At 39.7% G+C, this 21982-nt stretch overlaps 1 protein-coding gene across 2 annotated transcripts in view; it reads left to right on the forward strand.

The window, feature by feature from the left end:
• dnah9 (dynein, axonemal, heavy chain 9) overlaps positions 1–21982 on the forward strand; it is a 223534-nt gene that overhangs the window by 133341 nt on the left and 68211 nt on the right. For both annotated transcript variants that reach the window (XM_085171014.1, XM_085171015.1), the window contains 5 exons: positions 14710–14790; positions 15228–15407; positions 15933–16163; positions 17383–17577; positions 18669–18788. In XM_085171014.1, coding sequence (XP_085027140.1) covers positions 14710–14790; positions 15228–15407; positions 15933–16163; positions 17383–17577; positions 18669–18788 — 807 coding nt within the window. The remainder of the gene's footprint in view (positions 1–14709; positions 14791–15227; positions 15408–15932; positions 16164–17382; positions 17578–18668; positions 18789–21982) is intronic.

A 21982-nucleotide genomic window follows, 5' to 3' on the forward strand; every position in this document is an offset into this window, starting at 1 on the left:
CTTAAAGGAGTTTCACACTGTGTATCCTCACTTCACTGTTCTCCCACCACCCTTTGTTCATCTTTAATCTTCCCCACAATCTAACCTCTCACATGCAAATGGAAACAACAATGATACAGAGGAAAGGTCTTCTCCAGAGTGTCAAAGTACTTTGCATGGCAAAGTGAAACAGCATTAGGTGGTCAGTCTCTGTCACAGTTATGGCTCCTAGTGTCTGTGCCATTTACAGAGTCATAATTCCAACGCTGATCTTCCTTGCGCTGTCACTTTTGGAGCTTAGCACGCTCTCTGCATCCCTCGATTTCTGTTCCAACGCAGCTGTAGATTTAAGGCAGAGCACGTCGTACACCTTAGTTGTCTTCCTCAGCGTCAACGACGAAACTCTTTCATTTTATTTTAAGATTTTGCTGTTCAAAATCTCCTCATGACAATCCTTTGGAAGCCCACTGTCGTTTGTCTGTTGTCCTGCAGATGGTCCCTGCTTCTCACTGGTCCACTTGAAGTGTTGTCTCCTAGTCACAGTTTGCATCTGCGCCTCAGTCAATCCTTCCATATCCCTCATGTCACGGTTCCTGCAATTTAAAAATGAAAACTTCCCCGGAAAAAACCCTCTTTTGCCCTATGTTAGCTTATTGCAATTAGACATGCACAATAAAGTTGTGCATTGTCTCTTAAAAATTCTCAGGGCTTCTCCCCTGGAGTAGCTTCACTCCAGGCCCTGTTGTAAGAAAAAACATTAGCCAGTGGTGTGTCCTGCTGTAAATCATGTGATTAGATCATATGATTATGCTCTCTGCTGTGGAAAAAAGTGATATAGATGTTAGCGCAGCACGTCTGTATGCACACTTTCTCACAGTGACCTCTGCACTGTAAACAATACAAGGTCATGAATAACACACCGCTGGTAAATTCACAAAGACACAGAAAGTGGCAATTAAAAGGTTAAGTCAGCACGGCTCAAAAGCCCATGCAACCCAGGATGTTGCTGTCACCTTTCTGCTCCTGTAAAAAGAAACATACATACATACATCCACCCTTTTGTCTCTCTGGGTGGAGGTGCAATCTTGCATATTGGTGTCAAGTCAGTCAGGTTTTTGTCAGTCCAGTCAGTCCCCGTGTTTATTGCTGATAGCAGAACCTCTTGTGTCGCAATAAGTTTCTACTGCCAGCAATGACGTCATTTCAAAAAATAAAAAAAGAATTTAGACTGGATTACCTCGCTGAATCCTTTTTGCCAGGGACTTGTTTTCTGATTGTCCCAAATAAGTGGCTTTCTCCTGAGCCCATTTTAATTTTGGAGAAGCTCACTTGCGATTGATCAACATGTTGTATAGCGCTTTCGATTCCGATCTTGCAGGCCTGCTTGAAAAAGAGAAAATTGCCAAACAAAAATCTCAGTGCACTGTTAAAAATAAAAAAAACATGAAGGCCTCTTTTAGAAGTTGTCTAAGCGTACTCCCTTAGAATGATAGATCAAAACAACTAATTGCCAGGTTCAAAGTGGTACCAAAGGAAAATGCATCAGTAAATCTCCAAAACTTTCATCCACCAGTCACACACCTCACACAACAACAATATTCTATTAGAAAATGAGTTTTTGTTTTCCCCATGTACCCAGATGTGTGTCACGATAAGACCTCCCTCACACATCAGAAACCAGAAACTCAATAATCTATTAGTCCCCACTCATCTGACCCTCCCGCAGCATTCTGTTCACCCCTGCAATGATTCAATCATCCTTCCCCAAAAATAATACTAGTTCACTAGTCTATGTATCACTTCTTAACCCACTAAGTGAACCGGACAAGATGACGGTAACAGAAATGCATGCTTAAAATGCTATTTGGTCTTCATGAGCTTCATTGCATGTGTGTTTGTGTTAGTAGGATTAATGCATTTTTCTGTTTGTGTTATTTTTTTGTGTACCTCTCCTCTTTGCGGTGCTGCAGACACTTTTCAATTCTCCACGCAAGGCAGTCATTTTTCTTCCCAGTTTCCTAAACCCAAATTTCATTCCCACACTACAACAGCATTCCTCCATGTTGTCCCCTTCTCCTTTGACTGTGGTCTCATCTCATCTCTCCCCCTTGCAGCAGTCCAGTGAGAGTCAGTTGTCTTTCAGCTTTGTCCTGTTTTCCACGGTCTCATTTTGCCATTTTTGCGCTGAAAGTGGCAAATGTTCAACTCAAGCAGTCTTTTCAAAAGTCCATTCACACACAGTGAAGGTGCAGCTCGTTGGAAATGCACATCCATCCATCCAGTCATGATGATGCCATTTTTCTCCTTGCTGTCGCTGTCTTGCACAGCTGTTGCTGCTGGACCTTTTCTTCACTGCTCAGGATGCTGCTGTGAGCTCTCGAGATCCATCTCATTGTTCTGAAACTGCATTTCTTGTCTTCAGGGAGAGATTCTTGGAGCTTGTGTTCTCAGGGTGACAAACACGTGGAAGTTAAGCTGTAAAACAATTTAGCCAAAAACTTGGCTTGAGTGTTTCTAATGGTGTTAACCTATAATTTTCTTCCGACTGCTGCACGTGGAAAATTGATCCAGGTCTGCTCTTCACCTGCAAGTGACACACTGAGACATTTTGATCATTAAACACAAAACCCTTGCCCTAATTTTATTGCTCATTTTCATCAACAATTCTGCTAAAAAAAAAAAATTTCATGTGTGTCCACCCTAGGGGAGCTGGTGGCCTGCAGTACCACCTTCTCCCTCTAGTTGGAAACAACTGTTACACACATTTCTACACTCCTCTCTTTTTTCTTTTTTTTTTTCTTTGTTCCCCATTTCCAACATTTTGTAACCCCGTTTCTCACTGTTTTTACACACACATCAACGTTTCCCACACAACCATTCTCTGCAATCTTACACACTACACATTTACTCAATTCTTACCATACAGTCACGTATTGAGTTTTGTCTCCGGCCGCCTGGTGGAACGTCTGCCGATCTACTGGATCTAGATCCCATTTTACTACACGAGGCGTCCCCCGTGAGGCCCTTGCCTTCTACGGACCAAGGAACGAACACCGCCACTCCATGCACTATAGTACACGGAAATGGATCCCGACAGTGTACCCGAGTTGCTGTCCCTGTGACGTACTTCGACCGAACACAGGTCTGGGCCGGCTTCTCCCCAACAACGTGCTCGAGCCAATGTCCTTGTGATGAGCCGTACCCAACACAAGCCTGGGGCCTCAAACCACCAGGTTTTTCCTCCCGGAGACTCGAACTCCGGGGTCGGCCAGCGTTCTCCCCCTCGGCCAGACAAAAAACTCCTCATAACTGTATACAAAGTTAGCTACAACTCACCCATCTGCAGAAGTCCCCTCAAAATCGATGATCTCGGTGGTGACTGAAACACACGGCTCCGTGACTCCTCCATTTCCTTCGCTTCAACAGCTGGTAGGACAAAGGTACCTTTTCCCTCAGGGGTGATCAGCCCGTCCACGGAACCGTTGTTCAGCGACCACACGGACCACCCTGCTCGCAGCGCCATTTTGTTGTGGAAGTTTTTCCACTTAAATAAAGTCTGCAGACGAGCGGTGAGCGGTAGCTAACATTCTTTTATTCCCATGCACACAACATACAAACAAGCTTGTGAAGCCCCTGCATGACCACGGGGCAGGGTCAGCAGAGTCTCTCTGAGCCAAAGTCAACCTCTCAGTTAAATACCTTCTTCAGGAACAAAGGCAGTACACAGCTGTTTCACACCTTAAAGTTCACACTCCCTTGCTACTTCCCAGAGTCCTCAAGAGACAAAAGACTGGTCCTCTGGAGTTCCTGTTTCCCCAACATCTTTGCTACACCCCCTACCATTTGTCTTAAGTATGAGTGTCAGACATGTTAAAACAATGAAATAATGTGATTAATACCTTAGTGAAAGAAATTCCTCTACAAGGGGTTTAATAAATTTGTCGATATTTCTAGAAATGAGAGCTGCTCCATCCAAAGTGGGATGGATGCCATCTCTCCTAACAAGACCAGGTTTCCTCCAGAAGGTTTGCCAATTATCTTCAATAGGCTACTTAACTAATTTGAACTTTTTAAAATTATGCAAAATGCAAAACGCTTAGCCGTGTTTCTAATAAAACCGCTATAACGTCAGAGGTAATGTTCATAAGTTGATTAATGGTTTTCTTTCGTTTTTGATCTACTGCAGAATATTTTTTATAAAATCCCAGGCCAGGAAAATCCCCTTCATGTTTTTCTGTGTTTTATCTTCAGTTACTTTGACACAAAGGCATCTGCTGTGACGCTCACACCTTTGATAAAGTCTTGCGAGTGTCAGCTTCCTTTTTATAGATACAAAAATATGTAAATGTACTGATCTGAATTATAATATTTCTGACTGTCTGAGGCAAAATTTCCCAGATTCAAATCGAATTGAATCGAATCGTGAATTGAATCGATTCTAGAAATCAGTGACGATACCCAGCCCTAGTTTAAAAGGTAACTTACAAAAGTGTGATGTAGAAACTGGAAGCATGAGTTCACAAAATAATCTTACCACAATCCTCATTTACTAAATGGTGTTATTAAACTTGGATATCAGTTTGTAAAATGCCTCTTTAATGTAAGCATTGTGTATAGATTGTTTTATATATTAATGGAAATAGAATATCTAATAGTTAGAACAACAATCCAAAGTGTTCTTTATCATTTCTCTCTGATTTCAAGCACATATTTATTTATACAAAGTCAAAGAAAAAACAACCTTTTTATTATTTAGAAGTGTTACTCTTACTAGAACTATGTGTATCATGCTGCAAAGAATAATTTTGAATTTTGAAACAGTCGGTGATACCAAGGTTATAAACTGTATATAAAGGTCACACTTTCATTGTCGAGTCTCGACTGGTAGTTTTGGCTCTTGCCATCTTTTTTTAAAACCAGATATGATTGTATTTAGATAGGATGGTTGCGCTGGGGAGTTACTGGATTATGCAAGGTCACGGTGCAGGCACAGTGAAATATTAAACTGGAAAACCTTGGTCGGGAAAACCAGCATTACAAAATACTCCAAAAGTAAAGAATAAGCAAAATGTTGTTCATTTTATGACTATATATATATATAAACGTTTTTTAAAATAAATACACAATGCAAAACAGGCCAAGCAGCATCAATTAAAATAAGATACAGTGTGACTGTATAGTAATGAAAAAGAGAAAAATAAAATTAAAATAAAATTGAAACGTTCTAAACAATAAAACTGTGATAAGCTGAGAATGTTAAAGATATAAAATGTTTAATAAAATTTACGAGAAAGCTGTACATTGAAAATTAAGTTTTTGTCATAAAAGGGAAAAATTAGCTCTCGATACCAAAACTGATTCAGCCTGATACAGATCCAGTGTCTCAAACCTGCATTCTTTCTTTTTTCTACTGGCCAACAGCTGCTCTGCTCACAATTCCCGTTCTATGGAAGTCTGTGAGGAAACGCTTCCTTGCTCTTTAACCTGAGTAGACACTTTTCCTGATTTCGTTATGGGCTCTAGTGGTAGTTTAAAGTCTTCACTAAATATAGCAGGAAATTTGTACTTTGTAAATTATGGTCCACATAATTTACAAAGTAAAAAAAGAGTCTGTTTTATCCTTTTGTTTGGTGGCATGGTTTGGTCAGACCTCTGTCACAGAGAAAAACTCTCTAAATCAGTCGTCTGATAGGTGAGCCACAGTCTTGTTTAGCCTCCCTGTACTCTAAGCAGGTACAGAGGATGGCTTTATCAATCCTTAAAAATGGTTCCCATCCTCTAAGGGGTGAATTTCAGCTTCTTCCCTCAGGACGGAGGTTTCTATTTCTGAGATGCAGGACAAAGCGTTATAAAAATAGCTTTGTCCCCGTTGCTGTCACTGAATTAAATAAGAACTGTTTTTGATTCGAAATATTAAAATTACTATATATGTGCCACAGTGAGGTTTATATCTTTACTAGGTATGTGTGTTTTCAAAGGGATGCCAAATGCTGTCATTTTTTCTGTAAAGCAAATTTACCTTGCCTATGGGTATAAATAAAGTTACCTTGACCTAGACCTTGACATTTGAGCCAGAAAGGAATTTAAACAAATATATCCTTACTTACTTGCTCACGACTTGTGATTAACAAGTCATTAATCAATAGTGGCTTCATGTATTTTACGAATGGTACACTAGGACTCCAACACTAGGCTGGATTGAGTACAAGAAAGCCTACAACCCAATGCCCCACACATGGATATTGGAGTGTATAAACACAGTATAAAGCCAATGCATTAATGCACGACTCCAAAGCAATCACATAAGTCACATAAGTGTGGCATATACCAAAATGATGCACTGTCCCCACTGTTGTTATGCATAGGACTCAAACCCCTTAAGCCAACTCAATGCAAAGAGTGGATACTGATATAGATTTAGGAGTGGAGTAACTACCAGCCACTTCCTATACATGAATGTTATCAAGCTGTATGCTTGAGCGAAACATTGACTCGCTGGCTCTGATCCATAATGCAAAAGTGTACCACAGCTGACAGTTGCCGTCTGTGCAGAGATGCTACACAGACAGACAAAGTGCCCCAGCTACCAACCACCAACCTATATCTGGTTGGTGGTTGACAAGGAACACAAGTCTGTAAATGTGGGATAAATGTGACAACGCCAGCCAACAGTAGCATCAGAAAGAAGGAGCACAGAGAAGTACCAGAGGCTAAAGGCACAACTGCAGCAGATGTGGAAAATAAAGTCCAAATTCTCTTTCTCTCTCTCCCTCTCTTACACACAGACACACGCACTTATATAGGTGTGTGTCTGTGTGTGTGTGTGTCAACAATACCTCATTGCACTGCTTTCATGCCCGAGCTGTAGCTCATCTTTAGTTTGTGCAGACTCGTGCATCCTGGATACTGACAACGACCAGATGCTCCCACATCAGTATCATCACATGCACTTGTGATTTTTTTTGAGAATCCATGTCAAAGTATCTTTAATTACATATGAGACTTTACATAACAAGGCACCAGATTTCATCAGTCAGCTCTGTGCTGTTAAAAAGGGCTTTGGTGGGTAAGGCCATTTAGCTGCTTCAAGGTCCAGGTTAAAGTCAAAGAGGCTTCTTTTGTTTTGTCTTGCATCTCTTCTTGTTACAATTTAGTATTCAGTCTCGAAAAAAGAATCAATGTCCTGACTAACTAATATGGTGAATATTTTATTTTGCCAAATACAGCTCATAGACTCCATGTTAACTATTTAAAATACTCTTTTATGCCTTGTACTATGTTTTTTCTGTATGAAAACATGAGCTTGTTTCTGTTTTTGCCTTCAACATTTCTCTGCCTCTTAAGCATTTTTTAACGCTTTATCCTAATTTTCTTGGTTTTTGTTGTTATTATAGCAATTTTTTTTCTTCCATAGGTCATAGTTAAAGCTATGATAGTGTTTGTGCTGTAAGTGAAGCATTATTTCTGACCTAAAATGGCCAATATGCCATTTGACCTTTGAGAGCCAGGCAGAAAGAAGCTCTCAGAACATGTTTCAAAAGTATCTCCTTCATCAAAGATGTCATCGTGTTCAAAGAAAGGTGGGTAGGAAAATAGATAAGGGCTTAGGAGAAGAGAAGAGTGGTGCACTGAAAATCTGAGCAACCTAGCACTAGTCTCCTTAACAGCATGACTCTGGATGTCCGCTGGGTTGAAACTACAATAGGCAGAAGATGGTCTACAAAATACATCTAATCCACCACAAGTTGTTCTTAGCTTGTTGTTTTATTCAGGTTAATTAAACGATAAGAGCTTGTGAAAAATACCTCTGCATTACAAGTCTAAAGAAGGAGGAGCATTTAGGGAAAGGTTTACTGTGACAGTACAAAACCTTTTGGTGTTAAAAAAACTACTGGATTTACCTAAGATGTCAATTTTGTGAGTGAAAGTTGTGGACAGGATTATCTTTGCAGCTAGCCTCATGATATATGTAGTTGTAAGAGTTTCCCTTCCAGGAGAATATTCACATGTTTGCAGTTTGCAGCACACAATTTACTGCAAGTTGCACAAAATCCAATTCCAAAAAAGCATGTCTGATGCCTAAGGTGGCTGTGATGGTTGCTACTAGGGTTGTCTTTTTTAAGAGGGGGAAATGTTATCAGAATGAGTGTAATTGGCACTTTGTGTACGCGCAAATCTGTGAGAGCAGGGCCAAAACTTTGGCTAAAACCCTTCATGCCATCCTCACGCTGAGTGTTTAGAGGTGAGCCCCACTTATTTAGCCCCAATAATACTGGAGTTTTCATTAAAAGAGCAGAAATTAACTGAACTGAGCTCTTTTTCTCAGCAGTGCGCACACGGCACGCAACGTCTCTGAGGTTGAATCTGTAATGATTAAAAGTGAAATGTCTAGGAAAATTCAGCTATTAATAAATATGTGTAAGTGTGTTAGATTTATGCCTGAATGTTGCTGTGTGCTACAAAAAAAATGTGAATGTGGCACAGTAACATAGTTACGGAGCACCGCAGGGGACATGGGAGAAAAAAAAATTAAGACGGACTTTTGCGAGATCTCGCAAAACTTTTGCGAGATCTCGCAAACGTTTTAGCCGCATTCTTCGGACGCTGGCTCGAAGCCGACCGGGAGGTCGAGGCACGATGTGCCGGGAAAGTGGCGTTCCTCCCGGCTGTAGTAGGTCTCGACCTCCCGTTAGTTCGAAGCTAACGGGAAGAATGCGGCTAAAACTTTTGCGAGATCCCGAGTTTGTTTTGCGAGATCCCGAGTTAGTTTTGCGAGATCTCGCAAAAGTCCGTCTTAATTTTTTTTCTCCCATGTCCCCTGCGGGGCTCCGTACATAGTAACAGTGATCACTCATAATCATCTTTGTTGTTCTACATATCATACAGGTCAGCTGTTGTACGTAGTTTCAGGTTCACAGGGTGGAACAGTTTGTAATAAAGCAGCTTTCCTTCGACTAAATTCAGCACTCCACCTGACTCTCCATCCTCAGAACCCTATGCACTGTGCACTCTCAGACAGAGTTGCCTTACACTAGATTATTTTGGTTAGTAGCGATTCCACTCTCTCCTTCCCGCTCCCTCAATGGGTCTGCAGATTTTTGACTCTCTAATTTGCGCTGACCTCGGTAGAATGTTGGCTATTACTTAAGTGAACTAGTTACATCATTGTGGATTGTAGGGCATTGCAAACCCTGCAACTGCGTCATTGCACTTATTTCCACCATTTAATAAATTGTCCAGAAGCCCATCAAATTAAATACATCTTATTTTCTTATATTTTCCAACTGGCTAGTGATCTAGTCTGACTTCTTTACTCCTCCCTGTTTAGGATTTATGTGACTAAAATAAAATTCCCTCCATCCATCACTTATCCCTGCAGACCTAATATTTTTGGTATGTTGATATTCACTAACATTCGTTGCCCTTGTTAAATAAATACATAATGAAATAAAGGCTCATGTGGCTGCGGAAGGACTTTTAATTTTGTAGTATATGGGAAAATGACTCTTGAATCTTTTCCTCTGTGACCTCAATACTTGATTTGAGAGATTAAGCCTATGAACTCATCATAATAATGTTTACTGAATGCAACACGAAGTTCTAGTTACTGAATCAGAGTCAGAAAAGAGAATAAAACAGGATAATTTAATGGCTAATTCCTCATGATGGACAAGTTGCCAACTAATTAGTGTGCTGTATCCTTAAGTTTCACATTTAGCTTTTTTAAGCCAGATGCCAAGTATATGGAGTGGCTCTAATATAGTGACAGGGTCAATGCTGACTTTAAGGCCTTTTAATTAGACTTCATTAACTTGGATGTCACAGTAGCACAGAGGTAGTAGAGCTAGCATTTATAATATTAGCAATGACAGTTGAAGAAGTAGTGCTTTCTCATTATGGGTATGACATTATAATAAATACAGATATATGATTTTTACTAGCAGGGATGTAGTTGAAGTGATAGCTGTACATGGTGTAACAGTAACAGATGGATAAACATATCTGTATTTATGAATGACATACTAAGGTGTATGATTAGTTAAGCACTTGCTAATACCTTACAAATGCTCAATAGTGTGACATCAATTATAAAGAGCTAGGGTTAGCAGTGGTAGAAGTGATATATATATATAATTAACATAGTGGTGGCAAGAGTAAAGGCAGTATTAATGGTAGTAATAGTTAAGTTGTATTAGTAACAGCAGTGGATTTAGACTGCTACTGTGGCCATTTGTTCTGTGTGCCACAGGCAGCCTGTTAATCTTACTAAACCGTAGGTAGAGCAGACAAATACATGGCTAATTTTTGTTTTTTCATTTGTATTACAAAATGTTTATCCAAATCATTTAATGTCTCCCTTTTTAATACATACACCTGGATCAATTTGTTTAAACGTTTCCCATCTCTAAACCTTTTCAGAAGAGCAATATGGAATATGAATAATGTAACAGAAAGTCTGCGTGTGAGGCAGCCCTAATGAATGCGGGTATACTAAACCTGTTGAGTAAAAGCAAAGCCTCACATACACACACAGCCCTGCACACACAGTTTCACTGTTACATACCATGCATCTCCAGCGCTTTGCATAAACAGGCCCACACATTTCCACCCGCACAAGATCACACATACATAAACACCCCATAAACAAGTGACGTTAGTGTTGAAAGCTGCAGAGCGAAGTTTTGTTTCCCGTCTCCCATTTACTGTAGGAACAGACTAGCGCACATGCACATGCATGCACACACGCACATGCATGCACGCACGCAGCCACACAGCCACATATATGAAATATACGGTGGGGGGGGTTGTATGATAATTGAGGAGCCTTCTAATTAGAGAGCATACCCTTTACAGCAGCAAGCCACCATTAGTGCACCCTGTATTTGTTAGTGCATTCACACTGATGGCTGCCCTATTATAAGTACTGTTATTTAACATTCTGTGCAAGGGAAACCGTGGCTCACCAGGGGCTGCGGCGGTCATGATAAACAACGACCGGAAGGGTTCAAGCAAGGGATCTTTGTGTGTGTGTGTGTGTGTGTGTGTGTGTGTGTGTGTGTGTACTGTATGTGGGTATGTGTGTGTGTATGAGTCATCTGCTCCCCAGAGAACACATTAGTTTCATGTTTTTTTTCCCTCTTCAGTTTTACAGAGGTGGATTTCTACCTTTGGTTAGTTTGCGTTGTGACATATTTGTGCATGTGCTGTGGTACTACCAGCTGAAGTAATATTGCATGCTAACTGTAGTACTACTTCTAGTATAAGTAGTACTAATACAAGTAGTAGATGTACTGTGAGTTCTGGTAGAAGCAGTTGTAGAAGTATTACTAGAATGTGTACGAGTTGCAGTAGGAAGTTCTGATAAATTAGCAGCTGTAATCGTAGGTTTTGCTAAAGTAGATTAAAGACAATAATTTATTTTGTCTCGCTTACTAATAAGGGGCCAGAGCATTCCTTGTGAACTACTAAATGACTTGTGGTATACACGACGGCCAGTATTTTATCAAAAATGTGTTACAATAGGTAATTTATCCCAATCTGTTACGTTCTAATTGCATGAATGCATTCAAGTTCACCCTTTTTTAATATTAACTATATATACAGACCATCTGTATTGGTCTGGAAGCCAGCATATAATCAATATTCTGATAAAGTGACCATATAGAGTAGCATTATATAGTTCCTGCAAGACCATTAGTAGTACGAGCAGTAGTACAGATAGATAAGTAGGTGTATAGTTAGACAAATAGTGGTCAATTTAGTAATAACAGCAGAATGAAAAATAAAAGGTGTAGTATGACTAATCACTGCTGTAGCAATAAGTACGTCTTTGCAGTAATTCTCCTGTTCAAATCAGTGTGGAGGTGTTTCATGTAATCGCTCTAAACTTAGCTCCTACCAAAAGAGGCTAACTCCTGACAGCTATTTGCACTGGGAAAAAGAAAAGGGAGGGTTTTTTTCTTATATGGATACTGGAAACATTAGACACCCCGTTCCCTTAACACACAAACGGCCAGATGTCTTTTTGTTGCATGAATGAAGCTATACTTAGTCCACACGGCAATGTAAGCAAACACTGGAATCCCAAACTCTGTTGAATTTAAACGTGTGTTTTGAGTCCGTAAGCCATCGCATTTGGATGAATGGGTATAGCCTTTTGGTTTTGTTTTGAATTTTCTCTCGCCTTAAGAAATGGTTGTTCCAATTTACATTTCCAGCTGCAGGGAGTGAGAGTGGGCTGTTTTATACAGACAGTCAGGGGCACAGAGACATGTTTTTCCTACTTGGGTTTCTATCAGCAGCACATAAACACCGAAGCAGCGCAGATATATCGAATATCACGCTTGTCTTTCACCAATTAGTTTGTCCCTTTTTGCCCCTCTCCCTCTTCCCACCCTCCCTCTTTTGCCCAACCCCCTATTCATCATGTTGATGGCTCACTTGGTGCTCGTCTAATGTTCAACTGCATATTTTATACAGAATTGTCGCAACCCAAAAGGGCCGTCTTCCCTCAGGCCTGATTTTTCTGTTTGTTAATTAGCTGAAAGACAAGCATGAAAAACAGTCTGTTTTTATTTCCCCAGTGCAATGTTTTGATGGAGTCGGACGTTAATGTAGAGCCCTGGTTGTCAGGGAGTTATGAGGAGTTTGTAACAGCTTTAATTTCTCTTTATGATCGTCTTTGGTCTATTCATTTGTGTGTGTCTGTGTGTGTGTGTGGTGTGTGTGTGTGCGCGCTGATAGCAGCTCCAGTCCTAAAGCTTTTATATTTTCAAACTATGCATGCCGTTCATCTCTTTTTTTTTCCTTTATCTGCTTGGACAGGTTACAGTTTTTTTACAGTAATGGTAAAAGGTAGGGATGCACCGATACCGATACTGGTATCCGATACCGATACTGGTATCAGGTATCGGGGCCGATACTGTAAAATGTGTGTGTACTCATACTCGTAAAAGTTAACCGATACCATGAACCGATACCAACTTATTTCATTAATCAGTGAGTGGCTTGTCATTTCTGTTGTAGTTTTTTAGATTGGCCACTAGGGGGCCAATTATTATTTTATTTATTATTTATTTTACAATTTTTTATATTTTATTATTTATTTAATAATAATTATTTTGTTTGTTTGTTTACAATATGAGTTTATTTTATTCGCAAAACTAATTTGTATTTATTTTATTCCGAACAGAAGTGTTTATTTATTATTCTGAAAGCTCGAGACAGTGCCAATAGTTCAGTGATATTTTCTAAAATTACAATGTGGAGACTCTGCAATAATTTAACAGAAGTGCTTATTTTTCACTTGAAATTTTTTTGTGGTCATTTTTATTAAGATTTTATTTTTTATCGGCAGAGAATAAAATAAAACCTGTCTTCCAATTCATTGCATTTGTGTGTGTGTGTGTGGTAGAAGTATCGGTTTTTGTACTCTGTATCGGCAAGTACTCAGATCCAAGTATCGGTATCGTATCGGTTTGAAAAAATTGGTATCGTTGCATCCCTAGTAAAAGGTCACATGCATGACCCATGGCACAATCCTATAGGGCACAAAATAGTATCTGCAAATGTTTAGCGTCCTTTATGAAGCGTATTTTTTTGACTCTCATAAGACACAGAATCATATTTATTGCCTTGAAGAACTGAGTTGTTTAGCTTTCAGTTAAGATGCTTTTGAGCTCAATCAGCAGTCGTATTAATAATGACGATCCAACAATGATGCAAACGACAAAAACAAAACGATCAGTCCTTCAAAACTACTTGAGAGATTCAGTTAGGTAATAGTGGCAGATTCATTAGTCTTAATGATATGCACACTGATTGCAAGACCATTTAACAAAACAGAAATAGATTATTGTCAGTAGCCCGCCTCTGTGCTCAAGTCATTGTTCCCTTCATCTTAATCTTTGTGTTACTTTTTTCCTTTCAACTTGTGTAAACTGGAGACTGTTTCATGTTTTAATTAAATGTACAGTTCAACATCTCAGCAGTGACTCTTTTTAGGAGAAATAGACTGATGCTAGTATCATGTTTGTGATATTTTAAAAAAGCTGAAGCTGGTGAACTGGATGGATCAATAACTGGATGATCTGAGGGGGACCTTTGCAATATTAAGCTGATGGTGGTTGATACATTTTATATCTCTGCAGGTCAGAGGTGTTTCAGCATTCACCGCAGTGACTCTGTCTATTTGTAATCACAGCCAGGTTGTAGTATTGGGTGCGAATCCTGTACAGGCCTATACTAAAAGCTTTCCTCACGGATTTAAACTATTCAGTTCAATTATTTTATTGAGAGCGAAATGAAAACAACAGTTGCCTCAAGGCTCTTTATATTGTAAGGTCAACATCCTACAATAATACAAAGAAAACCCAACAACCAGACAATCACAGTGCGTTGGTGACAGCAGGAAGGAAAAACTGCCTTTTGACAGGAACAAACCTCTTTGGGGTGAAGGGAGGAAGACAGGACAAAGACACGCTAAGAATAGAGAAACTCCATATAAATGCTGGTCTGTTCAATTTCATTCTTAAAAAATCTCGTTTCTTGCCTACAGATTTGCTGGTAGGCACTCATCTCTTTGTAACTCTTAGCATATACTTCTGTCAGAAATGTGTTGTACTGCTCCATTGAACAAGGATTTGACTGGCTGAAGATCTCATTTATCCAGATCTTCATCCAGGCAAATCCTCCTGACCTCCCGCTCTCCGGTGTCTCATCTTCTGATAGGTGGATGACCTCAAGGCCAAGCTGGCTGCTCAGGAAGTGGAACTCAAGCAGAAGAATGAGGATGCTGACAAGCTTATACAGGCAAGAACATATATAACACCAGCACCTCAAGAAAACAAAAACAAAACACGTATCTGTGTTTTTGGGGCATATTTCTCTGGCAGTGCTTAAAGAAATGAAGTGTGATGTTAAATAAATCTTAATTAAGCACTAGGCTGTCATATCAGAAGCAGCGTCCCTATCTATGTGATGGATTTCTAGTCTTGGCTGGAACTGCTCAGTAAAATATTAGATATTCAGAGAAAGTTTGGCTTAAACCTCAGTGTCAAATTAGTCGGAAGAAAAAACGCCTGCATTTTGTTTCTCAGAGCATTCTTTGTTTCTCAGTCTTATACCTTGGATTTTTGATTTGTCTTTTTACAGTTTAAAATACCAGTTTTGCTTAATTAAAGAGTAGTTGTGTAATTTAAGCCACTTTACATGTTAACCTAGCAATAAACTCTGTGTGCTGACCCCAGGAGGTTGGGATAGAAACTGAGAAGGTGTCCAAAGAGAAGGCGGTGGCTGATGAAGAAGAAAAAAAAGTGGCTGCCATTGCTGTGGTAGTCAGCGGCAAACAGAGAGACTGTGAAGAAGACTTAGCTAAAGCCGAGCCAGCCCTGCTTGCTGCTCAGGATGCCCTTAACACTCTCAATAAGGTCAGTTACTCTCTTGTCCCCTGCTGTAACTTATTGATTTACTTCATACTTTATACTTTTCTTGCTTGGTTTTAATTTCATTTTCCCAGCTTCAGTGGAATAACTTACGTGCACACAAGCCTTGAATTGTATAGGAGATTATTTAGCCATAGGATTTAGCCAGGTCTTCACCAAAATAATGTCTTCTCTGTGTTCTGCAGACATTTTACTTTATCCTTGCATCCCATGTAGGTTTATGAGCATCCTGGGGGATATTCAAAAACACCCTCTGTGTTTAAAGGTGCTCTCTGTTCAAACAAGCAGAACAGACAGTTCAATCACTGCTTAGAGCTCTCTAAAGATGCCCTAATTAGAATTCTCTGTTGTCTTCTCAGAGTCAGCACAGGTTCTTCTGTCTTTATTCTAATCCTTTCCACTTTCTCTCTTTTCCCCCCAGAAGACCGCAGACGAGTACTTTTATACAAACTCAATTCGATCACAGCTTTCATTTTTTATTAACGACTCTGTCTGTCTTCCCTACATCAGAACAACTTGACTGAGCTGAAGTCATTTGGCTCTCCAGTGGCAGCAGTGACCAACATCACAGCAGCAGTCATGGTCCTGATGGCACCTGGTGGCAAAGTCCCAAAGGATCGCAGCTGGAAGGCTGCAAAGGTAATGATGGCCAAAGTGGACACATTCCTGGACTCTTTGATTAACTTCAACAAGGAAAAGATCCCAGAGGCTTGCCTTAAGGCCATTCAGCCTTACCTGCAGGTAAGTGTTCAATTAGCCCTTACTCATTGAAGTCCTTACTAACACTGTTCAGAGTGCAATGTCTGCCGCATGGCAAGCTCAACTAATAAGTCATAAATTTAGTAGGGGTGTGATTATAATGACAATGGCACATTATGGCTGCCAAGTGTTGAAATGACACAGAGAGAAAATCAGCTAGTAAATTAAGCATTACAAATTTAACAGCCGTCCTGATGATGATGTTCAGTGGAGCAAACATGAGGAATGTCAGTGTGGCCAATAAAGGTAAAGTGCAGCTTAAGTTCACTATGTAGGAACTGTTGAACTGAAATTAATGTCTGTACTTTATGAAAAAAATAATTATTTTGGAAAAACAGGTAAAATAGTTCAAACTGAGAAAAACCATGACCATAAGCTAGCTAGCTCAAACTTGTTGCTAGCTTCACTGGATCAGCTCTCTAGCATTGGCTAATGTTGTGTCTAAAAAATACATAAAAGTTCATTTCCAACTGCCTGTGCACCAAATGATTTTACTTTCATTATCACCGATTAGCTTTTGACACTGTGTGTTTGAGAATCCAATAATATCCTGTATCCTTTAGCCAAAATAGCTGCTGCAGATCAAATTACACAGGATAACATGAAAGGACTGTGCCAGAGGAATATAATAAACAAAAATATGTCAGCACTTCTTTTTGCAATAACAAACTAATTTGTAAATTGATATTCATTCTTGGTGTACATTTAATTGACAGAGGTAGCAGCTATATCAAAAGATTTTCCAAGAAAAGAAACAGCTAGCTATATCCTTGTTAGCCTCTCATGCTCATGAGTTGGATCATGAATTTTTTACCATCATTACCACGTAGTTGCAGATGAATTATTTCAGGCCCAAACTGATGTTGATGTAGAACTGTGTATCTTCGTCTGTATGTTTTGCAGACAAAGTTACAAAAGTTAAGCTAGCTAATGTATGTGAGAAGCCTGCTAATGTCCAAGCGTTGTAAATCATTTATTACTCTCTCTCACTTCACATCAGCAGCAGTGTTAAGCCTGCAACTTTACCACACAGCTCTCCTGACGTTATTACACAGAAAGACATTTTATGCTGCATTTTAACCATAATTTAATATAAATTTTATGTTATCATTTTCAGGATATTTGCTGACAGCCTGAGAAATTATTAACGCATTTTGAATTTGGAAGCAGGATGTGACAGCATGTGTGTCCTTTTCTCCAGGATCCAGAATTCCAGCCAGACCTGGTGGCATCCAAGTCATATGCAGCAGCGGGTCTGTGCTCCTGGGTTTTAAACATCGTCAAGTTCTACGAGGTTTACTGCGAGGTGGAGCCGAAGCGTCAGGCTCTAAGCAAGGCCAATGCAGAGCTGGCGGCTGCACAAGAGAAGCTCGCCGCCATCAAAAGCAAAATCAATGTAAGCCACTGCACTGAACTGAGACTACAGGAAATGAAAAGTTTATTTGTTGCCTGACAAGTATCTGTTTCAAAAGAAGACAATTTCAATATCTAAAATCCAGAGGATATATTCTTTGAAATTGCATTACCATTTTATTAAAGAAAGGAGTACTCTTCTTTGAAGGCATGTCCTTGTCTTCTGCCTTATCATTTCTTTGACACAAACGCAGTGACACGCGCAAAAAAGTATTAAAACTTAAAAGAGACTGAGAGTTGAAAAATGACTTATAAAAGTCAGAAATCCTCAGCACCTCACTATAAAAGAGTCGTGAGACATCAGTGAGGATCAACAACTCCATCACCTGAAGATATGCAGTTATAATAAGATTTTGGTGCTGCAGAAATAAAATAGAAACAACTGGAAGCCATAAGCAAAAGTTCAGAATTATTTTTCCACCGCTTGAGTGACAGTTGACACATACGTTCTTCCAGCAATGATCTACCAACAGCATTTCATCAATACAAAGCTGTTGCAAGTGCTTTTAAAAGCTTTTGCAGTTAATTAATCTAAAACCAAATCTGTCAGCCTGAAAGCCGTATTGATAAAAGCAGCTGTAAATAATTGTTTCTCAGTGGCGTTTGACATTCAGCGCATCAGACAGCCCCAGCAGAGCACTGGGTTCGGTACGCTGCAGCAGCTTTTGCTGCTTACATCAAAACCTGCAGAGTGCAGAGTGACGACTATTAATAAGATCCAGCGTGACTTCTCGCTGTCATTTTTCAAGCCCTCAGTCAGATCGCTTGAGTGGAGAGTGTGTTCGGAGCCAAGGGGAATTAGCAATCCTCAAACTAATCTACTGAACCTGTGTGCCTCTCCACCGATTAATCCTGTTTGTCCTTGCGCTAATTGCTTCCATATGCCAAATAAATCCATAGTGGGACTAATGATAAGTTTTACCCAACTTTCTACACACTCCTAAGTTTCTTTCATAGAAACACTTTGACTGTCTTTAATCTCTGTCTCTTAGGATTCGTTATGACCACACTGTACTTTAACAAGTGCCAATTTTTTCTCTGTTTTTGTGTGCGTGTGTGTTTGTGGCCTATCAGCACCTTAATGAGAACCTGGCCAAGCTCACAGCCAAGTTTGAGAAGGCCACTGCAGACAAGCTCAAGTGCCAACAGGAAGCAGAATCAACCGCGCACACCATTTCCCTGGCTAACCGTCTGGTGAGGAGGGCAACAGCAGAGACTCAGCTAGCCACTACCACAGACAAATACACTCTGTTTCCTGTCACAGCATGCTTACATACTTACAGATGTGTGCACACTGCAATACTGCATTTTAAATCTGATGTTGATTTTGTCTTATCTTTGATTTGTAGCATTTAGACTAAGACACTTTTAATCAATTAAGCATTATTTGTGTCATATTTTTTATTCTGAGGTTACAACTGTCAGCACCTTTCTTGCTGGGTACCTGGGTTACCGGTTCTTTCTTGTCTGTGGTGTAGGCCAGATTTTATGCCTAACACACATAAAATGATATCAGAAGCGCTGACTGAAGAAGCCAGCCACATCCTCTTCACCATCAATTATCGGGAGGAAATAGATTTAAAATGAAATAAAAGAAATGACAGGTGACGCGCAATGTCTATATCAAAAGTTTCTTAATCTGATAATACAATCAAAAGAGGAGCTGATGCCATATGAGATAGCACAGAAGCTATTTGGGCCAGAAATGAATGAAGGCCTGAAAGTTTTGCTATTTCATGCTGTAGTTATTCTGCCAACTGCATATACAGACTTGGGGAAGAAATAGGATTGCTACAGAGTACATGCAGAGTATTAATGTCATGAATTTCAATTTATTTGTGACTTTTTGTGCGTTTTATGATTTAATAATAACACATGATTGACAGAAATCCCCATTGTGGTCCCACTGGTATAAATAAATGGAAAAGATATGTTACTTTTTCAGACAACCAACATCATCAAGGTCGTAAATATTTAACAAAATAAGATTAAAAACTAGATATTTGTTTTCCCCAAGATAACTAACATAAAAGGAAATTATGCAGAAATGTTTTGAGTGTCTCAGTTGGTGATCCTGTTTCTCAAAAGAATCACTAGTTTGATCAGAACTTGAGTAGAGATGAAAATCTCTCTTGGAAGCCTGACCCTGCTTCCTGGGCCCAAACAAAGGAGACTTTTGAGGAGAAGTCTGGCAAGGGTGTGGCTTTAGTTACATATAAAGCATCGGCAAAAGTTGGAGTGGGGCAATCAGCTACTGCATTGATTTTCTTTGGGTCAGCCTTCATCTGTCCACCTTCGCTGACGTACCCTCGGAAGGTTACAGATGGAACTCAAAATCACACTTTTTTGTGATAACAATGAGGCTTTGAAGCACTCAAGAGACTTGTCAGCGATGCTCTCTAATGGTTTTGAACAGATGGAAACCCATAAAGCTCTCTGTGCTCTTGTGCCACTGTTCTGGAGCTAAACTGAAGGCCACATGAAATTTAAAGGTCTGTAGCAAATTGGTGAATTCTGCACCAGTTTTCATGGCTGAGTTGCTGATATTCTGCTTCTAGTTTGTTATAATACCACCAACAGCTGACTATGCGGTCGTTAAGTGATGACGTGAGGAATCCTACTTCCGGGTCTGCGTTTAATGTGGCTTTTGTGTTGTTAACATGTTTAATATTATGTATTTTCTTCTATTTAATCTCAAAAAGCTCCTAAAACAGTCAGTGATCACTGTTGACCTCCCTCGGCTTTTATTACTGCTAATCATTTATTTAAGCTCAGTTTTTAAAACCTTAGGATGTAACTACAGCCCAGCCCATGCAGCAGTATATGAATGACTAACCTCGTATTGTGGATGGATTATCTCAGTTGTTCTCCTGGCTGAAGTTTGGTCCTTTTACAGCATCCTGCCATGCGATTACATTTGTTCCTGACCACCAAGAACACTCACGTTCACTTTTATCGAGTGGAAAAGAAAGTTAGCTTGTTTATATTATGCTAACATAGCTGTGTCGCTAGCGGTCACGTAGCACATCATTATATACCAGCTAGCCAAACTTCAGCAACCCTACAAACGTCTCTGCTGTTTAGTTTTCTGTCTTCATTTATGTTGGAAGTGATAACAGAGCTGTACGTTTGAATTTGTTTCCAAAACCCCGCAGTCAGAACATGCTATATTGTATTTAGATAGAAGCTAGCGAGCTAACTTCCTGCTAACTTCTAACTCCGTTAAATGTCATAAATTCCGTTTTCATGGATGCCTGGATGTTAAACTCAATTGTTACACCTGGTAGAGCAGAACGCTGATCATTTTATTAAAGATGAAAGACTTTAGACAGTTTTTCAACTCTCAGTAATGCCATAGTGATCGTTTGATATATGGACCTGCAGCGGAGTTTAGGCCCAGACGCGGCTAGTGACGTCAGACTTAACAACCGGATAGAATGGTACCACAATGGTAACACTCCTGAGCTCCTAAAAGCAACCTGCCCTAATGCTCAATTATACATTTTATACACCTGTGGTGATGGAAGTGCTTGGAACACCTGAATTTAATGGTTTGGCTTGATGAGTGAATACTCACCAATAAAAGAAAAAATCTGTGCCTACTGCTCAGCACTGAAGTCCACCAAAGCTTGTAAAGACAGAGAATCTTTTTTAACACACATGCATCAGGTAATATCATGTGAGGTGAGGTGGAGCTGCTTGGGAGGGAAGCATGGATGACAACCAATCATGGACTGACTGTATCATATTGAACATTTGCTCCCGGCACTGTTGTTCAGTCATTAACTAGAGGGCTTGATAGTCTGGGCCCAGCAAGGCACCTTGCACAGTTTGGCCTGTTGAAATTAGATCCGAGTCATGTAATGACACTTTCCAGTAAAAAGAGTAATTACTTTATTTGACCATATTACCATCATTTATCCTGCTGATTTGTCATGTAGCACAACTGCTTTTAAGAGTCATTACAGACAACCTGCTTTTAAGGCTTCATCAGAAGATTCTGACATTTCCTTCTGTCTTAGGAGCAATTCACATGATACTTATCTAAGTACTGCAAAATTAAACTGCTAGAAGCTAAGGCTTTATTCAGTAATGGAGACACAACTTACTGACAGGCTAAAAAAAACCCGCTAGACATCTTTATCCTTATAAATAACATTTCATCCAGTCTTCTGCAAAGATTTTGTGCACTGCAGAATAAGAAAAATGGTCTGATATTGCACAGGTGTCTACTCCATGATTTCATATGAAAAGCTGCCATCTTGAATAATACACAAGATAGGGACCGTCTCAAATGTGTATTCAAAATAGTCTGCAGACAAAGAGCCTCCTTTAAAAATCTGTCACTTATATATCGTGCTGCTTGTTTAATAAGGGTGGTTAAAATG

The sequence above is a fragment of the Neolamprologus multifasciatus genome, chromosome 8, assembly GCF_963576455.1.
Source record: "Neolamprologus multifasciatus chromosome 8, fNeoMul1.2, whole genome shotgun sequence".
NCBI lineage: Eukaryota > Metazoa > Chordata > Actinopteri > Cichliformes > Cichlidae > Neolamprologus > Neolamprologus multifasciatus.